At 51.6% G+C, this 22,155-nt stretch overlaps 1 protein-coding gene across 2 annotated transcripts in view; it reads right to left on the bottom strand.

Annotated features, from left to right (window-relative positions):
• Positions 1-21,561, bottom strand: part of KIF3C (kinesin family member 3C) — a 35,834-nt gene extending 14,273 nt beyond the window's left edge. Inside the window, exons 1-4 of one of the 2 annotated variants that reach the window (XM_008513058.2) lie at positions 18,903-21,561; positions 2,075-2,176; positions 1,259-1,381; positions 19-137 (exon numbers count right to left, since the gene is read on the bottom strand). In XM_008513058.2, the coding sequence (XP_008511280.2) occupies positions 19-137; positions 1,259-1,381; positions 2,075-2,176; positions 18,903-20,444 (1,886 nt within the window). In that variant the 5' untranslated portion in view covers positions 20,445-21,561. The remainder of the gene's footprint in view (positions 1-18; positions 138-1,258; positions 1,382-2,074; positions 2,177-18,902) is intronic. The other variant, XM_008513057.2, reaches the window with a different exon arrangement.
• Positions 21,562-22,155: the final 594 nt, after the last annotated feature.

The following is a 22,155-nucleotide window of genomic DNA, read 5'->3' as shown; positions in this document are numbered from 1 at the left end:
GAAGAGAAGGGGCCCTACTTGAGCTTGAGTTCCCGGGTCTGCTCATTCTGCGCCTCCTCCAGGTCCTGCCGCACGCGGATGTACTCATCATGCTGGTCCTGGATCTCCGCCTTCACCGCCTGCAGCTTGGCGTAGAGCTGGATGCGGACACGCGCAGCTCAGAGCCAGCACAGTGAGGTCAGGAGACCCCGGCCACCCAGCATGGGCCTGACAGCTGCAGGTTCAGGGTCCGCCAGCTCAGCCCAGGTTGAGGCCATGGCCTGGTCTGAATCTCCCTCCTGCTGCCCCACCACGAACTGGGTGCGGCCCCATCCCTCCTACACGGTGGCCTGTTCCCTGCTCTCTCTCAGCTGCTGCCAGCCTAGTGGAATGTTCAAAATGAAAGGGACTCAAGGGACCTGCTGGTCTAATACCCTCTTTTTATAGATGAGGAAATTCAGGCACGGACTTGCTCAAGGTCACATAATAGTTAAGAGAAGAGCCAGAATCAGGACAAGTACAGAACTGCTGGTCCAGCCTCAGGCAGGGAAGGAGGCTAAGCTAGTTTGCAAGATGATCCATCCCATCCCTGCCTCTCCAGGTGCTCTCAGAAGTGGGGGTGTGGAGGACAGCACAGACCCTGGTGCACTCCTAACCCACTGAGAGGTGTCCCTGGAAACTGCCACTGTGGCTGGGCCTCTGCCTGGCCTGCTCCGGGGCAGCCACATCGGCAACTCTAAGGGCTCCCCAGGTTCTTCCCAGCATCCAGACCCTATATCCCCATCTAATGTATGGCTTTCCCCAACAATGGACTTTGCAGGGTCCTGGTGACCAGATATTCTCATCCCTTCACGTGTCCTGGAGAGCCCTGTGCTCCCTCTCTGAGCTCCCTCAGGCTTGAGTCTCCTCGGGCCTCCTCGCCACTCCCCTGGCCCTGGTCCAGGCCCAGCTATCCAAACTGCGACTCACTGGTAACACCGTAAAGAGAGAAGTTACCCAGGACCTCGAGGTTGGCAACCCTGGAGACTGGAAGTGCCAGCCTTCCCAGCCTCTCAGGCCCAGCCTGGCACAGGAGAAAAGGCTCCATTCCCCCCAACGCCAGACCCCTGCTTTCCCCCACTCCTCCCCTCAGCAGCCCGGGCCATGTGAGTCAGGGGCTCAGCAGTTCAGGCAAAGTGGGGCAGGGGGCCTAAGGCACACAGCCCTTGGGCAGGTGACTGTCTTCGGCAGAGGCCGCCGGCCCGCACACACCCTGCCCGCTCCTCCTGTGGCATCTCACCTTCTTGAGCTTCTTGGTTTTGACCTCCACCTCCTGCTGCAGGGACGTGTAGGTGCCCCGGAGCTCCATGGTCTCCTCATCTCGGAGCATCATCTCCTGCTGCATTTCCCGCTCACGGCGTTTCTAGGCCAAGGCAGGGCACAGGGGCTCAGTGGAGCAGCATGTACTGGGGCGGGCCAAGGGGGCGCGGGAGACAGGCTCACTCTGCCTATCATGGGACCTGGCTTCACTAAGGCCATAAGTGCCAGGAGAGAGAGGTGAGGGTCCCATGGCCCACACCCACTGCTCCTGCCCCGTCCTCAGTGGAGCCTTCTGAACCTTCTCAGCTCATAAGGCCACGACTTTGCCAGACATTACCCCGTGTGGATGGAGACCCCAGCCCTAACAGCTGGCACATCTTTGGGGTGTCAACTACACATACGGATGCCCATGATACTGGCTTTTCAGCTGCCTCACTCTCTCCATGTAGTATCACAGTTGACTGGTAAGACCAAAAATTGTGGTTCTTGATGATTTAGGACACCGTCATACAGTTAGCAAAGAACACCCTTGTGGACGGCCCCAGAATTGGTAGCAGGTGCCTTGTGGAGGCTGACATCACGAGGAACCACCACTTCCTCTCACCACCAGCCAGCAGTACCCCTGCCAGAGGCAGGCCCTGGGTTGGTAGACCCATGGGATCCGGGGCGGCGTGCCTTAGGCTCTCAGCACGGTAATTCCAGGGATCCTGAGTCCAACATGGCTCGGTGCCGTATGCCCCGCAGACATGACCTCAAGGCCACACACCCACAGGGGACCTGAAGGCCCCAGCCCTACCTGCTCAGCAATCTCCTGCCTCTTCAGTTCCAACATCTTCTGCTGCTCATTGGTGTGATCCATGATGTTCCTGCCCCCAATGAGCAGCTTGCTCTCCATGGCCTGGGGACACAGAAGGGTTAAGAGAGAGGTTTTTCAAAGGGCCACAGCATCCCCAGCTGGAGAAGTCTGGCTTCCCTGCTCTGTGGCCCTTCCAGGAGTGGACACAAGATGTGTCCCAGACGGGGCCTCGTGGCCCTCACTGAGAGTGAGGTTTTCCCCTCCAGCCTCCTGGGCCCCAGCACAAGGCTCCCATTGTCAGCAGGACCATTAGGTGAGACAAAGAGAGGGAAGCCCTCAGGGAATCTAGGACACCTGCTCTGTTTGCTTCAGGTGCAGGGGAAAGGTTGGTTCACTGTGCCTGGGAGGTGGGTGCAGTGCAATCTAATCCTGGCAAGCAACCCCAGCTGGTGGTTTAAGAGGGGCAGACAGAGGACACGGTCACTGGGCAGCCCAGCCCTTTAGCTAACTGACCCTGACTCAAGAAGAGGGCTCTCAACACAGGCAGCAGAAAAGGGTGTTATCTGTGGCTGACGCAGAAAGCAGAAGAAAAGCCACAAGGAGAAGACGGCAGCACTAAGGGGTAACATGGGGTCCCAGAAGCAGCATGAGCTTTAGAGACGGCCAGAGAGACCTGGGTTCTACCCACTGACTGCAAGGCCAACTTACCCGCTTCAGTTCTCACACCTGTGATATTGGAGTCGCCTCTCTTCCAGGATGGCCAGCAAACATCTGCTGAGCACTGTCTGCTGGGGGCTGATCTAAGTAAGCCCAACAGACACTATCTCCATCCTCACTCAGAGAGAGGTGCTATTCCTCTCCCCACTTAACAAATGAAGAAACTGCAAGTAACCAGCCTAAGCTCATGCAGTTGGTCAACAAAGAGGAGAAATTTGAACCCAGCACCCCCAGTCTCACTCTGGGTGCCCCTGTGCTGTGTGAAAGCCCCTAGCCCAGTGCTGGGCGCAGACATTCTGTATAGTCCTTGTTGATTCTGAAGCTTAAATGGTAACAGATTTGTGTAACCGGTGTAAACTGTGACTACCTAAGATGCATTTTCACTATTGCTGATCAGAGGGTGCCGCCCCAGGACAACCACAGCTGTCCTCTGATTTCATCCCTCCCGGAAGGCTGAAATCACCTTGAGCCACCTGAAGAATCTGGCGGCCTCCCCACTGGAATTTTTCCCAGTGGAACCAGCTGACCTGCCTGAGGGTTCTCAAAGCAGGGGTTGCTGTCAGAATGGGGGAGCAGAGGGCCCCTGTGCCACCTGGGAGATTCCCATCACTGGGGACAGAGCAGGCCAGGGGCTAAAGGTTGCTTTTGGGAGGTCAGAGGTCAGGCTGTGTGAGGGTGCCATCGGATGTTGAGCAAAGCTGGGCCAGGCACAGCAGCCACACACAGCCTCGGAGGCCGAGGAGAGAGGTGCTGAAAACGAAGGGGTCCCAACAGCTGCCTGTCCTCCCAGCCACACCACAGTCACCTGCTGCCCTCATACCTGGGCATACCTCATACCTGGCCTGGGCTTTTCTCCGAGTTAATGTCCCACCATCCAGCCCACCACTACATCACAGACCCCAACTCATCCTAGACTCTTCCTTCTCACTCAAGGTCAGCACTTGCACCACACTTTGAGTGACTCCTTAAATTTTGTGCCTTAGGCAACTTACCTAAGTCATCCTAGTCCCCGCCCTGCATCTCATGCACCCCCTACATCTGGCCAGTCATTAAATCCCATCAAGTCTGACTTCTTGGTATGGCTCACACCATTCCCTCCTTTTCATCCCCATGACACCTGCTGACTCACTAAGATCCTCATGACTCACCTCGATTATTGCAATGAGCTCCCCACTGTCTCAGTTTCCCCTTCTATGCATCTCTACATGGAACCCAGGGGATCTACCAAAAACACAAGTCTGAGCATGCCTCTCCTCTGCCACAAACTATTCAATGGGCCTCCATTCCTTGCAGGATAAAACCCAAAGTCTGTAGCAGCTACAGGCTTCGTGGGCTGTCTCCTCTTCCCGCTGACTCCCCATGTGTGCCCTGCATTCCAGCTCCGCCAAGAGTTCCCAACTCCCTGAATGTGCTGTGCCTTTCACAACACTGGGCTTCTTCCTCTTCTCACTCCACGTCCACCTGGAAAGCTGCTGCTTCTCCTGCAAGACGCAGCCTGAGCATCCTGGGACGTTTTCTCTGCTTCCCTGAAATCTGCACATGTCCTCCTTTGGGCCTCCTCAATACCCAGGACACATTCCTCCTATTTTCTCATAATAGACCATTATTTGTTTACATCCTGTCTTCCCTGTGGGCTCCTTCAGGGCAGGAATCATGTCTTACTCGGATCTCAGAGTCCTAGGGCTTAGGACAGTGTTTGGCACACAGACGACCTGAAAGGAATCCGGGGGTTGTCCCAGCGGGGCGTTCGGGGCCTTTTTCCTGGGCTCTCTAATGCAGAGCAAAAGTAGCTCTTTATCGCAGATTCCCCTCCTTTAATTGACCAACCTTCACCCACTGTTGCAGGGTAAAAGGGCAGAGCGGCAGGTCTGAGCATCTGGGAACTGGGCAGGAGGGATGGGTTGGGTGTGAGAAGGGAGGAAGGAGAGGAGGCAGTCTGTCTCTCTTGCACACGGAGGAAGCCCCTACTGCCGTGGGCCACGGACAAGCAGTCCCTCTAACCACCGGGTAATGGAATCTTCGGGGACCTGATGTCTGGCTTGGTCCCCCATTCTGGGACACACTTGTCCACTCCAGCCCTGAGTCCTTGCACTTCCCTTGGCATTTTATGTGACTCTAGTGTCCTTAACTCTTCCCCACCTCATAAAAAGACACTAGTTCTAAAACTTGGTTGCGTATTAGAATCATGGGGAGCTTTTCTAAAACTCCCAGTGCCTTCCCTAGGGACTAGCTGTGAAAACTCCCAAGCCGGATGCTCTGGAGAAGACTGCAGTAAGGAAGGCTGGGGCAACAGGTGATGCCCTGGCTTTTCCTGCCTGATTTAAACACTGGGGACCAGGGTGGCTCGAGAAGTACAGGGCAAGGAACCAAGAGGAAGAAATCATCATTTTCCTTGCACCCGCTACACGCCAGGTATTTCACATTTACTCCTAATAACTTTGGGGGCGGGGGGGGGGGTGTCTCAAACTTTAATGTACAGTAGAATCACCTGGGGGCGCTTTTAAAAGACCCGGGGCCCAGGCCATACCCCACTGCCAGTTAAACTGGAATCAGGGAGGGAGGCAGGTGGTGAGGCCCAGGCATTGGTGGTTTTTAAAGGTTCCCAGGTGATTTCAATCAAATGTGAGAATTTCAGTCATTGAGAATCACTGCTTTTTGAGGTCCCCAGAATCAGCATTACCTGTGAACTTGTTAGAAATGCAGACCTTGGGCCCTATGCAGACCTAAAGCATCAGAATCGCATTGTAACGAGATCCCCTGGTGACTTGTGTGACATGCTTTAAGGAGCATAATATTAGCACCATCATATTTCCAATGAAAGCTCAGAGGGGTTAAGTAATCCATGCAAGGTCACATCATGACCATCAAATTTAAACAGAGAATCCAGACCCAGGTCGGCCTGGCTCCAAAGCCCATGCTCTTCCCATGGCAGACACTGTGTTGAGTGTTTGAGGAAGCAGAACCTGCTGAAAGAAGAGCAACATGTCTCCAGCAGGAGGAAATTGTCTGACTCATCTCCAAGGTTATTACAGTACATGGCATCTCTCTAGATGGAAAACTGTTCAAACGTTAAACAAAAGACTGATCTCCACCAGAAATCGTGCGAGAAAGACCGCACTGGTGAAATACCCACCTCCACAGATGCCCCCCAATCCTCGCAGGTGGTAAAGTACAAGAGCATTTCTAGGCCGTGTGAGCTGACAAAAAATGGCAGACAAGCTTCAATTATAGCTTTACGTTTTGGGAAAAAATAATCCTAGCTCTATTCAGTAAATGATAGCTGTGAGCAATTAGTTATAAGCCAAAAAAAGGGGAGGGGGGAGTAATTCTCTATTGTTCCCAGAAGACATTGGCTTAATATGCTGCCACAGCTAAAATAGCCAATAGCATCTGGCCAGGCACCATCATGAAGGCTTTTTGGAAACAAAACAAAAATCATTCTACCCTAATATAAAACCATGATGCAGCTGAATCTGGAGTACTGTGTCTAGTTCCCTCACTGCATCTCCGGGGACACGAAGGAGAGAGAAGATCCAGAGAAAGGCGGCTGAAGCCATCCAAGCGCTATTATAAGAGACTTAAAAAAATAGGACTCTTTCTGCAAAGACAAAGAAAGGTTAAGAGGATGGGCCTGCAAACTATACAATCAAAACAGGTGTGAAAAGGAAAGACCCAGACTTTTCCAATCAATTCTGGATCACAGAGTAAGAGCTTATACCTTCAGTTTTTAGGACAAATAAAGGAAAGTTCTACTGTTTATAGAAGGTAATAAATTTATAGAATTTGTTATCTCAGGAGAACTGGATTAAATACTTAACAATTTATTAAACGATTCTGGGCACACATTTTTAACCTTTTATTGTCTTTCTCTCCTTTCAGAAAACAAAAATGGCGCTAACATCAAAATAACCACTGAAATAAAACAAAATGAGAAAAGATTCCACATTTTCCTCACCAGAGCTAATCAGCTTCTTTTATTTTCCCTGTTTTTTCCAGATTTTCCCATATGCACACGTCATTTTTTCACATCTATAGACATGGAATAAATACAAGGTTATGTCCTATTTCTACTTTATCAAGTATCTCAAGCCTTTTCTGTTACTTCCATAGGTTTATGATTACAAGTTTAATGACTGCACAATATTTAGAGTGGGTAATTTATAACATATTTCATTAACCCCATTATAAGACATTTGGTTGTTTATAATAAATACCATTGTGCACGTAATTTTTGGCTTCTTTTTTTTTTTCTCCCCAAATTCCCCCAGTAGATAGTTGTATATTTTAGTTGTGGGTCCTTCTAGCTGTGGCATGTGGGAGGCCGCCTCAACATGGCCTAATGGGTGGTACCACGTCCGTGCCCAGGATCTGAACCCTGGGCCACCGAAGCGGAGTGTGTGAACTTAACCACTCGGCCACGGGACCGGCCCCTGGCTTCTTTAGATGACTTTCTTGGAAGGAAATTTCAAGAATTGACAAAGGATTGTAAACATCTTATCTATCTTAGAACATAATGTCAAGTTACCTCTCTAACGGTTTATACCACTTAAACACTGCCACCCATAAATAGTGGAGCCACTTTTATTATAGTCATAGGCATCAAGTATTATTATTTTAAAAATTTGCTATAATAAGGGATATGAAATTGAGGCTCCCCGTTTATTTTATATTCTCTATACCTTCTAGGTAGTCTTGTGGAGGCCTGTTCTCTCCTTTCACAACATACCCTTTTATGCTTTTTTTTGGTGATTTTTAAGTGATTTAAAACAATTCTTTGTTTATTCGGCTTCCACCTTCTCCAGCTACCCATACCTAGTCTCAGGCTCTCTTCATTCAAAATTCTGCCTGACAGCGTCGAAATGGGTTCAAGAAGCGCATTTGGACACTGTTAGACAGAATGTGAGCTGCCAATTAGGCCTGGAATCTGATGCATCAGGCAAGACTATCAGGGTCCCCAAGTCCCAACCCTCCTCCCACCCCCACCCCCTTGACATGATTCCCAGGACTGGTTTCTGGGTTGGTTCTTCCCAATCTGCTTCCACGTTAGACTCCTCCTTGGACCTAGAACTCTGCTTCAGGACATTGCCTAGTGGCTGGGCCCCAAACTCCATGAAGAGAATTCCTGGACGATGCCTGACTGCCCATTATCACTCCATTCCGTCTGCCCACCGCCCCTGTGCTTCTCTGCCTGCCCTGCCGGGACCCAGCACAGACGTGGTCCGAATGACAACTGAACTTGCCTTATTGATTACTCGCCAAGTCTCGCCCACTTGCCCAGTCCACATTATCAGCCAAGCCCTGCCTGACAGAACCTGACTTGTGCTGGAAGAGGGGGCTGGCCCCGGCACAAAATCTGGGGGTGGGCCTCAACCCAGGTGCAAGGTCTTAGGCCCCTCCTCCTCCCCGGCCTCAATCCATGCCGTCTGCCTCACCCCCACGCTCTGAAATATGTCAGGCACGACTTCAATTCTTTGTTTAGAAACAGTTTTTTTTTTTTTGCTTTGGCTTTTCATTTTCCCCATTTCTCTGAGGACACCAGCAGCCATCTCCTCCTTTTCCTGAGATCTCTCTTCTTAACTGTCACCTCCGGAGGGCAGGGAGGGACACTTCAGGCTGGGGGCACTAAGCAGAGGGGCTGGGAATACGGGGTTCCGAGCCCCCAGGAAAAGTTCCCTGGAACTCTCGGCCACCTGAGTTAATGCTGCTTTTGTGATCTCTCAGGGCAAAAGAGTAGAGGTGGGTGGGGCCTGTGGACAGGACTGGGTTTGGTCCTACTGGTTCTAAATAACTCCAGTGTAACTAAAAGGCCAGCAGAGGCTGTGGGGGCAGAAGAGACAGGCCTGGGAGCTCTAGGGCCGTGGTCTGACTCTTGAGAGAGGGACATAAATCACAGGGTAACTAAGGTAACCTCAGGGAATCATTGACCCCAACGCCTTGGCTTATGGATGAGGAAACTGAGGCCCAGAGATGGAGTATTCTGAGCCCAGAGTCTCATAATCAAGGAATCTTTATGTGTATCTGTTCCTATACTGATAACACACTTTCCAAATAATTCCCCAATTTGATTGGGGTCTTAAATCCCGGTATTAGAGGCAAGTCATAGCCAAGATCACCGCAGGGACCACGTCAGCTTGCAGACACAGCTTGGGGTGTTCAGAGGCTCACCTTTTCCTATGCGAGGAGCAATTGGAGTGCAACACCAGAAGGCAGAGAAGAGGCCCCAGTACTCATTAAGTGCTGATCTGGAAAGCCAGAAAGGAGACAGCCAGGCCCAGCCAGCCACTCTTCTGAGAAGATACCATCAAGGATGATTTTACAGAGAAGCCAAACAGGCTGTGCCCAGCCACTAATCTGTCACATTCTGGAGCCAATGGGAGTCTCAGATGCAACTTGCTATGTGCCTGTGGCTGGGCTAGATCCTTTTTACATTAATCATCCTATTTAATCATCACAAGAACCTTATGAGATAATGAGTATGATCCCCATTTGAATAAAAGAAAACTAAGACTCAGACAGGTGAAGTGACTTGCTCAAGGTTTTTTGTTAGTGCTCTTGAGCGGATTCTGACTCCTAGCCACCCCATATACAGCAGAGGGGAGCCCTGCCCGGTCTTTCTGTGCCATCCTCTCACCTTCCAGCACTATATCAGACAATGCTCTGCTGCTATTCACAGGGTTTTCATGGCCAATTTTTTCAGAAATGGGTGGACAGGTCCTCCTTCCTAGTCTGGAAGCTCTGCTAAAACCTGTCCACCATGGGTGACCCTGCTGGGTGGCATAGCTTTCAGCATCACAGCAACACGTAGCTGCCACAGTATGACAACCAACAGAGAGGTGGTGTGATTCCCTGACAGGGAAACGAACCCAGGCCACGGTGGTGAGAGAGCTGAATCTTAACCACCAGACCACCAGGACTGACTTGCTCAAGATTATGGAGCAGTAAATGGCAGAAGTGATAGCTGAACACCAACCTCCTAATTCCGAGTCCAGAGTCCTTTTCCCTGTTCCGCAGCCTCCTCCTGGGTTCAGGTAGGAAGCTGCCTTGGAAAGAAGCAGCAGTTAGCATGTGCACCTTTGCCAACCTGGGAACTATCAAGAAAGCTCAGGGCACCATTTCTTTTTCTTCCAGCTGAAACAGGCAGGGGTCTGCTGAAGATGCTTCTGCCTGGGTGAGGATCTTACGGGGGCCTCCGACATGAACAGGTCAGAGCTCTTAACTGCATACTTGTGGGGACATTGTCAGTATCACTAGAGTCCCCCAGAAAGGCTAAAACCCAGATAACTCATGAGAAGGGCCACCTCACAAGTTCCACAGGGGGATGATATAAAGAGCACTTCGAATGTTGGTCAGAGAGCCTGAATCCTGGTACATACTACGCCACCCTGTTTCTGCCAACCAAAATCTGGAGCACTAGCCCCTGGACTTCAGTTTTCTCATCTGTGAAATGGGGAGAATACCTAGTAACCTTGCAGGCCTTTGGTAAGAATGGTGAGTTGGATAATAGATGGCGAAAGTACTTGGTAAGTGATGAGGTACAATCAGCAAGTGGTTATTTGCTGTTTTAGTTGCTGACGGACATTTACCCACCATTCGTCACAAACAGCAAAACAAAACAACTAGTACACCAGTCCTTGCTTCCATCTCCTAGACAGTACAGCCACACCTAGTCACAGACTTATTTCTCCCTTTGTGGCTCGCTGGTTGCAGATCTTGAGGAGCCAGCAGTAAGGGAAGAAGAAATGAAAGATGCAATGGTGACGGGAAGAAGAGCGCTATTTTGAACGATTCTCTGCCCTGGGGACATACATCAGGAGACCGAGTCTGAGCATCTGCCTTGAGTCTCCTTGGATGGCTCAAAATACAACATAAATGACTGGTCTTTCAAATGCTGGGAATTCTCTCATCAAGAAGAAACAACAATTAGAGATCAGGGAAAACCTTGGCTGGAGAGTGAGGTGAGCTGAGCTGGACGCCACTCCCAGCCTTGTACTGGACAGAGTGCGGAGGCCCAGATGTGCTTCAGTCCACCTTGGAGAAAAGCAGGAAGAAAGAAATCAGCCCATCTACTTCAGCGAGAAAACCATGGACACCTCAGATCTGGTCCTTACCTTCGTCTTTCTCCCCTACTTCCCTTCCTTATTTGTGGTGTTCTAGAGAGTTTCTCTCCAGCACCAGGGATGCAAATCCAGCCAAACAATAGAATGCTGCAATGTCAGAATGGGATTAGACCTAAGGATGCATAAAGTGCCGACGTGGCATTTTCCAGATGAGGTACAGGGCCCGGAGGGCTGAGATGGGTCATCCTGGGTCACACAGCCTCCAGCTCCAGGGCAATGCTCAGTCATTCCTCTCCAGGCCTCCCTGCCCCCTATTCAGGCTGATCTCTAACTCTGGGCTCCTGACCCGCTGCTTCCAAGGTGAATTGGCAAATGGTGCAGAAAGCAAGGAATCATCTATTGACCATTTTTTATAGTCCCTTGTGCGGGGGAGTGACTTGTCCAAGGTCACAGGATTACCAATAACTGGGTAGCACCGAGGATTATTATCAACCTTGGATTTCCCTCAATTTGTCAATTCCTTTGGAATCTAATCTAATCAACATCTTCCAGGTGTTAACACATTTCTTTTATATTTTTTCTCCCTTAGAAAACTGAGATTAGTTTTTGTTTAATTAACAAAGTAATATATGCTTGCTGTAAAAAGAAAAAAGTAAAGAAAGTATAAAGTAAAAAATAAACACCCCCCTCCCTATTAAAATCCCTAGATAACCATTATTAGTGAGTTCTCATGCTTCCTTCCAGAAATTAAATAATGTAAAGACAAAGTTAACTATATCTACTGATTTATGTTCTTGGCCATGGTTACTCAAAAAGATTTGTTGATTAAATGAATGCATGGCGCTAGGCTGAGGTCAGAGGCTGGGGGTTTGCATCATACGGAAGGACAGAGATGAGCTCAGGAGACTAGAGCTCCCCCTGGGGCTTATTAGCCAGGGATCTGGCATGAACCCTCCCTTTCTGAGTTGGTATCACAGTGTGAAGCTGAAGATCACGGCTTTGGAGTCAGACAGACACAGGCTCTGATTCAGGCCCTAAGACTTCCTAGGCTTGTGACCCCAGATTGTTCCCTCCTCAACATGCCTCAGTATCCTCATTTGTCACATGGAGATTGAAACAGTACTACTTCATGGTGCTATTGTGAGGACCGCATAAAACAATGCACGTAAAGAAAACAGCAGAGTGCCTGGCATTACACATGCACTAAAAAAATGGTAGCTACCATTATTATTACTATTGTTGTTATCATTATTCTGCTGGCCCACCTCAACAAAGGAGAAAGCCTGAAGGTTCACTACCTAGTGCTATAGAAACAGTTCAACCCAGGGCTTGGTACATCTCTGCTGAGTGCATCTGGGAAGCCAGGGAGACAACTAGAAAGTAACTCTTAGTCTAGGAGTTAATGCCCAGGAATTTCTCAGGATACTAAAAATTCTAGATACACCAAACCACAAGTGTAGGTGTCCTATAAGCTCTGAGCACAGGGGTCTGCCTTGCACAGCCCCCATGGCTGAAGGGCTGGATTTGTGGGAAAAGGGACCATTTTCTTATCTCCTCAGGCCACCTGGTTCAGCAGCTCTCCATCCCAGCCGGATCCAGAAGTGCCCAGACTGGCCAGGCACAGCAGGCTGGCAGGGCACAAGGAGGAGAAGGGTGCCCTTCTCTAGCTGAATTCCAGGCCTTTCCTCTCAGTCCTCAGAGTACAATGAAAACATTATCACGGCCACTTCATCCAATCTTGTGCTATCTGGGGGCTGGAAATGGCTAAGGGCAATATGATAATACACTCCTCCAGCCAACACATATCCAGGGAAACCCAACATTTGAGCAAAAGGCCTGCTGAGCCTCAACATAACTTGAAGCCCAGATCTCTGATGGAAATGTATTAGTCTTATATACTTCCTGCCCATCAAATCTTTCCATTATGAAATGCCTCCAGATCGTGACAATTCTGTCAACGGACCACACCCGCCAGGGACAGGAAGGAGTATAAGTCACGGCTCCTTTCAACGCCAAGAGACCATGGACTCTGACTAGATGCCAGACCCAGCTGGGTGCACTGGTCACTTGTCATGGTGAGGCTCCTCTCAAGGATAGGGGAGGATTCAGCCTGGATGGGGGTGGGGATACACACAGTCTCCTGATCACCCAGCCCCATAAATCTGAGAGAGTCTGGCATGGGGCTGGTGTTCTTGGGAACATGCGGAAAGATCCAGACCAGCTGTGGCAAGTAGCTGCTCCCCAGATGATCAGAAAGTCTCTGGAGCCTGGCTACAGCCCTGTTTGGAGACTAACATCAAGATCAGGACAGTACGGACCCACAACTAAAATATACAACGATGTACTAGGGGGATTTGGGGAGAAAAAGCAGAAAAAAAAAAAGATCAGGACAGTGGAAGGATACTGAGTATTTCATTCTCTCCTCTATAGCACTTTCTCTCCCAACTGGGGTTTCTTCTCCCCAGAAACCCTGCTATCCACCTAAAGGATCCACCCACTCTCTCTCCTTCTTTCTCCCTGCCTCTGTGGCTCCATTTCTCTTTCCCCTCTTCACTGTCCCTCTCTATTTCTTTGCTGTCTTTCCCCCATTTTCTTCTCTCTCTTTTCTTTTCATTATCTTTCTCTAATTGGTCATGATACAGAGCTGAAAAATATCTTTTAATATTGGCTGAATTCATACGTTAAAATTTAAACCCTCTGATCTTAATTTTCAAAGAGATGAACTCAACATTTTACATTTTGCTCTAAAAATACTATTTTTAACAATTAAGGACTTCTGAGAGGAGGGGACTTTAAAGATCATCTAGTTCAATGGCTTTTCTGATACATGAATCCCTCTAGAGCACGCCTGACATTCAGTCTCTCCTTGAACACTTCCAGGGGTCCGAGCCCATTACCTCTTGAAGCAGCCCAATTCTAACTGTCAAGAAGTTCTTTATATTGAGCTTAACCTGCTCCCACAATTCCCACCCCCAGGACTATCTAGGATACAAAAACAGTGCTATCAGCAGAAGGGCAGGGAGGTACATACTGGGTTCAAAGGTTGGAGGTAGACCAGCTGGCTGTGAGGTTTTCCTTTTGGAGTAGCTCACTCGAGCAGGCAAGATTGAAGAGATATATTGCAGCCTAATTCTGGTAGGCCTTTGACGCCAGACTAAAACATCATGTGTCTGACGTATCAGGAAGGTGGCCAAGTGAAAGCGTCCTTTAGGCAGTTGGAGACAACCGTAATAAACAGTCATTATTTACTGAATACTTACATGCCAGGAACTAGGCAAAGTGCTTTAATGTTGATTATCTCAGTTAATCCTCTCAATAGCTCTATGACACAGGTACTATTACTATTCCATTTTATAGAGGAGGAAACTGAGGTCTCAGACCTAGTAAGTCACTAAACCCAGGCCTGCCTGACTCTGATGCCGTGCTCGGAATACAGCACTCTACAAAATGAGGTCAGCAGAGAGACCAGGCCAGAGACCTCGATTTGGGAGTCACTTACATAGAGGGAGAGAGTGTCAAGGACAGAGGGCCATGGGTCTCACTTGAGTCCTCTTCTAAAGATGAGCCCCTAGTCTCCATTTCCAGTCTTGTGTTTGCTTCTGAACTCCACTGATCCATCTCCAGCAGCCCACTGGATTTAGTCACTTCAAGTCAACATGTCTACACCAGCTTCCGTCATTTTTCACCGTGTTCCCAGTAACCACTTCCCAACCTGATATTCCTAATTCTTTAAGCATAAAAGACGATCAAATTTTGTGTCAAACCAACCTGGGCTTAACTAGATTTGCCATATTCAAACCACAAAGCCTTGGACAAGTTACTTAACTTCAACGGGCCTCAGTTTTCTATAAAATGGGAACAGTTACAACACCTTTCTTAAAAGGTGCTTGTGGGGATTAAAGGAGACAAATTTGCATATAACATATAGTATGGTGCTTGACACATAGCAAGTGTTAAGTAAATGGCATTGTTATTGCTCTTACTATTGTTTCTCAGGCTTGAAACTCTCTCTCACACTCCTATTTATGGTTAATCCCAATGCTGAGAGGGGAAGAGGAAGAGGGACCCACCGAGTGGACAGGACAAATTCAGTGCAGTTTGTGGTCTCTGCAGTGAGCTCATGCCTCTGGCTTTTGGGGCTGCTTCTGCAGGGTCTCTTTTCTACACTCACCACAGAGCGAGTTGGGCTCTAGCCAAGACTCCCCTGCTCTTCTCGCTCCAGACCTACGGACTTGGGGATCAACCAGTAGTGCCGTTGTTTCTGCCTCTTCCACTCCCTCTTCAGTTTGAGCCTACATTTCGGGTCATCTGTAGCCCTTGCCTCCCCCACACACTCTTCTTTTCCCCTAAGTACCTAGAATCAAAGTATTAGATATCATCTAGTCCAATCCCTCACAAACTTAAGTTCGAAATCAAAGCTGTCATTTAAAAAAATTCCTCGCACAATTAAATTTGAGTAAAGTGGGCCCTTTCCCAACCAATCTATATGCGTTCACCAGTCCTCATTGCAGGGTGTGCACTGTGCACCAACCGGTGAGTTTTCACCACGCAGAGCCATAACCTCAGTGGTGGGTCTGTCTGTGACTTGACCTACCCCCTACCCCCACCTCATAGGCCTAGGATGCTCTCAAGCCCCTGGAGACACTACATAAGTATGGATCGCTAATGATTAGTGAGAAACAGGGCACTGATCACAATCACAAACCCTCACACATTTGCACACCCTAACACTCCCTGAGGCCCACAGTAGATATGAAAGGAGAGATGAAAGGAGACTCCAAGGAGACGGGCATGGTGTTTGTACACAGTGAGGGGAGAACAAAGGGAACGGGGAGCCTGGAGGTGGCAGGCAGGGAACGCAAGCGAGACAGACTGTAAGATGAGTCAGAGAGAGTGAATGAGGGCACTGGGTCACATCAGCTACCACTTAGCTGCCCCCAGAGGGTGGTGGGAGCTGCAAGAGGGGAATGTGGGGAAGTGAGAAGGGGAGTCGATGCCATATCTCAGAAAGTGGGAACTGGAGTGTGCTGCAGATAGGGAGCAAAAGCTCAGCTAATTTCCAGGAGGGACCCAAGCTCCTGCCTCCTGAGGTCTCCTAGATCTCTCTTGCCTGGCTCTGCTCCCAGGCTGCAGGGTTATGGCGAGGCAGCTGGGATGGCAGGGGAAGGACAGAGCTACGTTAACAACAAAGATGTCAATCCTGGAGATCACTAGACCCCTGCTTGGCAGACACAAGCCACTCCATGGCTGCTAATGCCCTCCATTTACTCGGTGCTTTCAACTTATTTCAAATGCCCTCACACTAATGATCTCACTTAATCTTCAGCACAACCCTGTGCAATAGACAGGCCTGGGGTTCTCTCTAACCTGCTCCTCCCCTCTTTACCCTGTGGATCCCTCAAGAGCCTCAAATTGGTTCCTCCATCCTGGAAACATCCACAGTGAACCGGGCAGTGCCACAGGGGCTATCGGGAGGTTGGGGTCATCTGTGTAGGCTCCATTCTGGGCTTGCTAGCTGTGTCTGTCCTGGGCCAGGCCTGATGAGAAGTCATAGGATATGGAATCATCCCCTCCTGGAATTTCCCAGGCACCCCTCCCCCTTCGCTTATATCTGGAAGCCTGGCACACAATGACCATTTCACCCGGTCCCCAGGGAGCTATGTCAGACTTCTTGTCATTAGGCGAATGGAAACCTGAGGCCTAGAGAGGCAAAGGCCTTCGCCCTGAGTCACACAGGAAGCAAACAGGGAGGGATCTGTGACGACCTGGAAAGAGGACAGGTCTGGGGGAATCAGAAGACCTGTGTTCCAGTCCTGGCTCTGCCACTTATCAGCCAGGGTCACGGAGACAGTCATTCAACCTCCCCAGCTTTGGTTTTCATAACTGTCATACCCATCTCTTGGTGTTACATGAGATTGAGGTGTCAAAGTGTTATAGAAAAACAAATTATTCTGATTATCAAACAGTATAGATAAGATCAGGACTCCGTGTGAAGGACAGAGGCTGGCCCTAGTGTAAAGAGTCCAGGCTCTCCTTCACTCACCTGTGTGGCCCCAGGCAAATCTGGGCCTCAGTTTTCCAAGGCCCCTGCCAGCTACAAGACGGGGGGTTATGTGAGCTATGCCTCTGTTCAAGGATTCAGGCACTGGCCACCTGATCTCTTGACTGTCCTATTATCTGTACCCCACATTGCCTTAGATCTAAGAATCTTACTGAGCCAGTCTGTTGCCAACAATGGGTGATCCCATTGTTCCCAGTGGGAAGGATCCCATTGGATCCTTTGCTCCATCCCTTCTACCACTTCCTCAGGGCTGAAGTGCGCTTCTGCACTCTATTCTTAGCCTCCAGTGCCTTCCAGCTTTAAGGTGGAGAGGGGAAGGGGAGCAAGGGGCATCGGGGGGGGGGGGGTGCTATTGGTAACGAAACTGATGACAGATTGCCCATGTAAGATTTCCCAGTGGAAAGCACCAGACTGCCTGGACTCCCTTCCTCCCAGGGAGAGCCGAGTCTAACCGTCCTGCCTTTAAAATCCTGCTTCTTCCAGGATGGCCCCAAATGTGCCAGGCCTCTGATCCTTTCCTTGAGGAAAGCAGCTTGGGATAACCCTTGCTGAGTTCATGGAGGTGAATTAAATATTAAACATGCGAGGCCAGAGCCTCTGGTGCAGCAGCACGTTCCCACAACACAGACAATGGCACACAGCTCATCTGTCCCTCTTCCTGTGGAGTAGCTCTGTCCAGGCTGGGCTTCCCTGCTCCCAGCCCACACTCCTGAGAGGGAATAAGAAACGGCAATGTTCTGCTCTCCCCAGCAAGCCATCAGTTCACGGTTCCCTGCCTCCTTCCTCCAACCCCCGGTGTTGAGGGCTCCAGGGACCCGGAAATGCCTGGAATATTGAGTTGTGGCATCTGCAGCAGTGAAATTTAGCACGTCTGTGGCTGGCCAGGTGGGAGCCTCTGTAGCTTAGCCCCACCTAGGGCCCGGAGGCTCCCATGGGGAAGGGAACAGCTCAGGAAGGACAGTGAGGCCCTGACAGATCTCAGGGCAAATGGGGAATTGGATCTTATTGGGCTGAAGCCTGGGTGTGGGGGCCAGTTGGTTGCTTCTCAGATTAGCAGGTCATAGAATTGTCAGGTTGAAAGAGTCTCAGAGATCACCAGACCAACGCTCTATTTTACAAAAAGGGAAACTGAGGCTTGAGGAGAGAAGGAAAGGTCACTCAAAGAGCTAGGCCTACACTCCAGGTCTCCAAAGTACAGCCCAGGGTTCTTGCCACTCTCCCCTGAATCGCCTTCCTAATGGTACCAAGCAATGGGCCCTGCACCACATGGACCCACTGGACCATTTTCACAGGGAGCAGGATCCATTCATAGTCCCGCCTTGCCATCCAAGAAGTGAAAGAGCAGGAGGTCTGTGGTTCCAGCTCAATTCTGCCACATCGTAGAATGGAATCTTGGTCATGTCACTTCTCTGAGCTTAGTTCCCCACCTGTAAAAGGGGGATTTAAGAACTGGTACCCTGGATGGCTACTGTAAGGATAAAATGAGATCATGTATGTGGAGCATTCTGGAAAGTGTGAAGTGCTATCCAAACGTCAGATATTACTAAAATGGTGTGACGTTTGACGGTGCTGCAGAGGGAGGAAGTCACAGGGGAGGAGACAATGCAAGAGTGAGAACCCACACTCATGAGAGGCTGAGGATCCGTGTGGCTGTCCCGTAGGCCGGACCCATACTAGGGGCCACTGGCAGAGACTGACAGGCAGCAGGTCAGACCAGCCCAAGCTCACTGCCCTGGGAGACCTCCTGCCTGCTTTGCTCTGTGTGTGTGTGTGTGTGTGTGTGTGTCCATCCTCCTAGACGCTCCTGGGAGGCTCTGCCTGGCAGCCCAAAATAGCAAGAATTTGCCTGGCTGCTCCAGGGGAGCATTTGGCAGGAGGGCAGTGTGCGATGCTGAGGGAGGACACCTTGCTTCAGGCCAGGTCACAGACACTCAAAGAAAAGCCTGCCAGCTCAGATCCCTCTGGGGACCTCTGGAGTGCCCCTGCTCCTTACCTTGTACTTGGCCGCAAGCAGCTCTGTGGCCTGCTGCTCCCGCCGCAGGTCTTCCAGCATCTTCTCCTTCTCCTCCAGCAGCTTCTGCTTCTCCTCACTCACCAGGCTGCGGTCATCCTGGATGGCCGCCTTCTCCTCCTCCAGCCGCTCCTTCTGCTCCTGCAGGTAATTCTCCATGTTCTTATCCAAAGCTGACTCCAGGATGGGCTGGGGCGGGCGGTGGTTGTTGTTGTTGTCATCCTCTTCTTCGGCTACCCAGGCCTCAATCACCGGCCCCTCAGGGTACCCAGGGGGGGCTGACACAGCCTTCTTCCTACGGCTGCTCTTCCTCCGGAGCCGTTTTCCCAGCATCCCCTTCTTCTCCAACTGGGCCTTCAGGCGGGCGATCTCCTCCTGGAATTCCCGCAGCAGTGTGTCCTTGGGGTCCTCATTCACCCGGGGCTTGTTCTTGATGTTCTTGGCCCGGTTGGCAAAACGCAGGGTGGAAAGGCTCTCGTCATAGCTGTGAGAAGCTGGCCCCAGGGTAGCTACCATGATGGTCTTGGCATTCCCCCCCAGAGAGTCCTGGAGCAGCCGCGTCAGCTTGGAGTCCCGGTAGGGGATGTGGGTGCTCCTGTTGCCTGCTAGAGCGGCGATCACATTGCCCAGGGCAGACAGCGAGAGGTTGATTTTGGAGGCTTCCTTAGGCCTCTCTCCACCACCACCACCACCACTGCCTCCACCACCGCCACTACCCGTGGACTGTGTGGCTGCCCCTCCAGCTGTGTTGGGACCTGCCTTGTTCTGCCTCTCACTGCCAGCCAGGTCCACCAGGTTGAGCTTGCCCACACGGATGTGGTCCTGGCCGTCCAAACCACGCTCACTGCACTCCACAGTGATGACGAAGATGGCATGGGAGCGGGAGCTGACCTCATTCATGTGTGTGCTGCCCACCGCCCGGGTCTGGTTCCCCAGGTTCATCACGTGCTCGATCTCCTTGACATTCTTGGTGACGAAGGAGGAGAGGTCCTTGATGTAGACACCAGTCTCAGGGTTCTCCTTCAGCTCCAGCCTCTTGCCGGGCTCCTTGGAGAGGAGGTCTCGAATCTCCTCCTGGTAGATCTCCAGGTAGGAGGCCCGGACCAGATACTGCTGGTTCTGGGAGCGCGAGATGTGGGTGAAGATGTGCTCAAAGGCATTGGGGATGACCCCACGCTGCTCGGGCTCCACCCAGGTCCCTTGCATGGTGTAGGTCTTGCCAGTGCCAGTCTGGCCATAGGCAAACACCGTGCCATTGAAACCCTGAAGCACTGAGTCCACCAGGGGCCTCACGGTTTCATCATATAAGTCTGCCTGCTTGGAGCTGGCATCATACACGGCATCAAAGGTGAAGGTCTTGGGCAGCTCTCCCGGGGCAGCACGGGGATTCTGCAGGGTCACCTGGCCCAGTTTCACGTCCATGGTCAGGATCTGCTCGTGACCAGCAGCCTCCTCCTTCCGGCTGAGGGGGCGGCACCGGGCCACCACCTTCAGGGCCTCGCTGGCCTTGGTTTTACTGGCCATCTTGCTGCTCTGTCCTTCCTGCCCGCTCGACCCCCTCCCTTGGCAGCCTGGGCGGTCCTGCTGTCCTCCCTAGGTCCGGATCAGCGGGGCCGGCCCAGCCCCTAGGCGCCGCTCTTCAATCCGCATGCAGCCTCCTAGGGTGGGGATGCTGGGAGGTGGCCCCGCCGCTGCTGCAGTCCGGGCCTCCACCGCCCTCCGGTCCTCACTGCACCGACTGGGCAGGGAGAATTAGGCAGAACCCCGGGGCAGCCGAGGGAGCCGCAGGAGCAGCGCCTGCCGAATGGCAGTGCCGGGAGCCCGCCCCATGCTGGGGCAGAGGGAGCCTGCTGTAAACAGCTACGGCAACAATGAGATAAAGGAAGAGGAAAATGGGATGGGGGTGGGCGGCAGAGCTGTCTTCTCCTCCTCTTCTTCCTCCTCCCCCTCTAAGGATCCATGGCCGGGGGCTGCAGGTCCCGGGTGGCCGGGGCTCCCGGACCTCCCAAGGGCAGAGGCTCACCTGGAGTCCTCCTCCCCAGCTGAGGGATCATTCATTGCAGCCACCGCGGCTGCTGCTGCCTCTGCCTCCGCCTTCCCCGCCGCCGCCACCGGAGAATGAGAGAGAAAAACAGAAGGGGATGGGGCGGAGCAGCGGCGGCGAGAGTGATGTTGCCGCCGCGCTGCGGCCCCAGCTAAGCCGCCCGGCTGGGGTGGGGCAAGGGGCGGGGCCGCGGGGCGCGAGGCGCGAGCCCGGCGCGGCCAGTGCGCGGGGGACACGGGTGCATCGTCGGCCTGCACCCCCGCAGACCCCTCCGGAATGACAGGCTCCGGTCCCGATCCAGATCCTGCGCCCACCAGGCGGCTGCAGCGCAGCCACCGCCCGCCGTCACCCCACTGGGCCCGAGCATGCTGGGAGTTGTAGTCCTGCCTTTGTTAACCCGGTTCTGGCAGGTTGCTGATGCCTTCTCCCGTCCCGAGGCCCCTCCCTCTCTGGCGTGCAACCGCCGGAGTGACAGCTAAGGCTGCAGACTACCTAGGTAGGGGAGAAGAGGCTTATCCACCACAGACACTTGTTCCCTCCACAGCGACCATCCTCTGTCTCTTCACTGCTCCTGCCTTTCTGCCTGCAGACGGTTACATGTCACCCTCCCCTTCAGGGTATAGCCAGGCGCCTTAACTCCTAAATGTTTCTTGACTCTGTCCTTTCCTCTCCCTACCCTGGTTTACTTCTGACCTTCCTCTTCTCTCTCTAGAGACCACCTTCCAGCTGATTCTCTCCTCACCTCTTCTCTGCACATATACCCTGGTCCCCTCCCCTCCTCCTCCACCAGTCTTCCATATTGTGTAAAAGCCTGCCCATGTTTGGACTCCTGCCTAGCTTCCCAGCCTCCCCTCCAGCTACTCTCCAGTACAGAATCTGTGTTCCAGACATTCCTGCACCTGCTAAACCCCTGGCCCCATCGGAGAACTGGAACTTCCTCTCCTCAAGGAGCTCACATGTTCTGTTTCCTTAACTGGTTGTGCTGTGTCACATTTTTGTACCTTTGCCCAGAGGACCCTGTCCCGCTTCTGCACTTGGTGCCCTGCCACTTGGGGACATCCTTTGTGAAGCCTTCCCTAACCAATTTCTTTTCCATAGCAGAAAGAGACACAGAATTTGCATAAAACAAAACTTGGATTCAAGATCCGGTTCTGATCTCCACCCAACCGTGTAACTTTGGGCAGTCACTTA

Source organism: Equus przewalskii, chromosome 14 (genome assembly GCF_037783145.1).
Source record: "Equus przewalskii isolate Varuska chromosome 14, EquPr2, whole genome shotgun sequence".
Taxonomy (NCBI): domain Eukaryota; kingdom Metazoa; phylum Chordata; class Mammalia; order Perissodactyla; family Equidae; genus Equus; species Equus przewalskii.
This window is presented reverse-complemented; position numbering and strand designations above follow the sequence as displayed.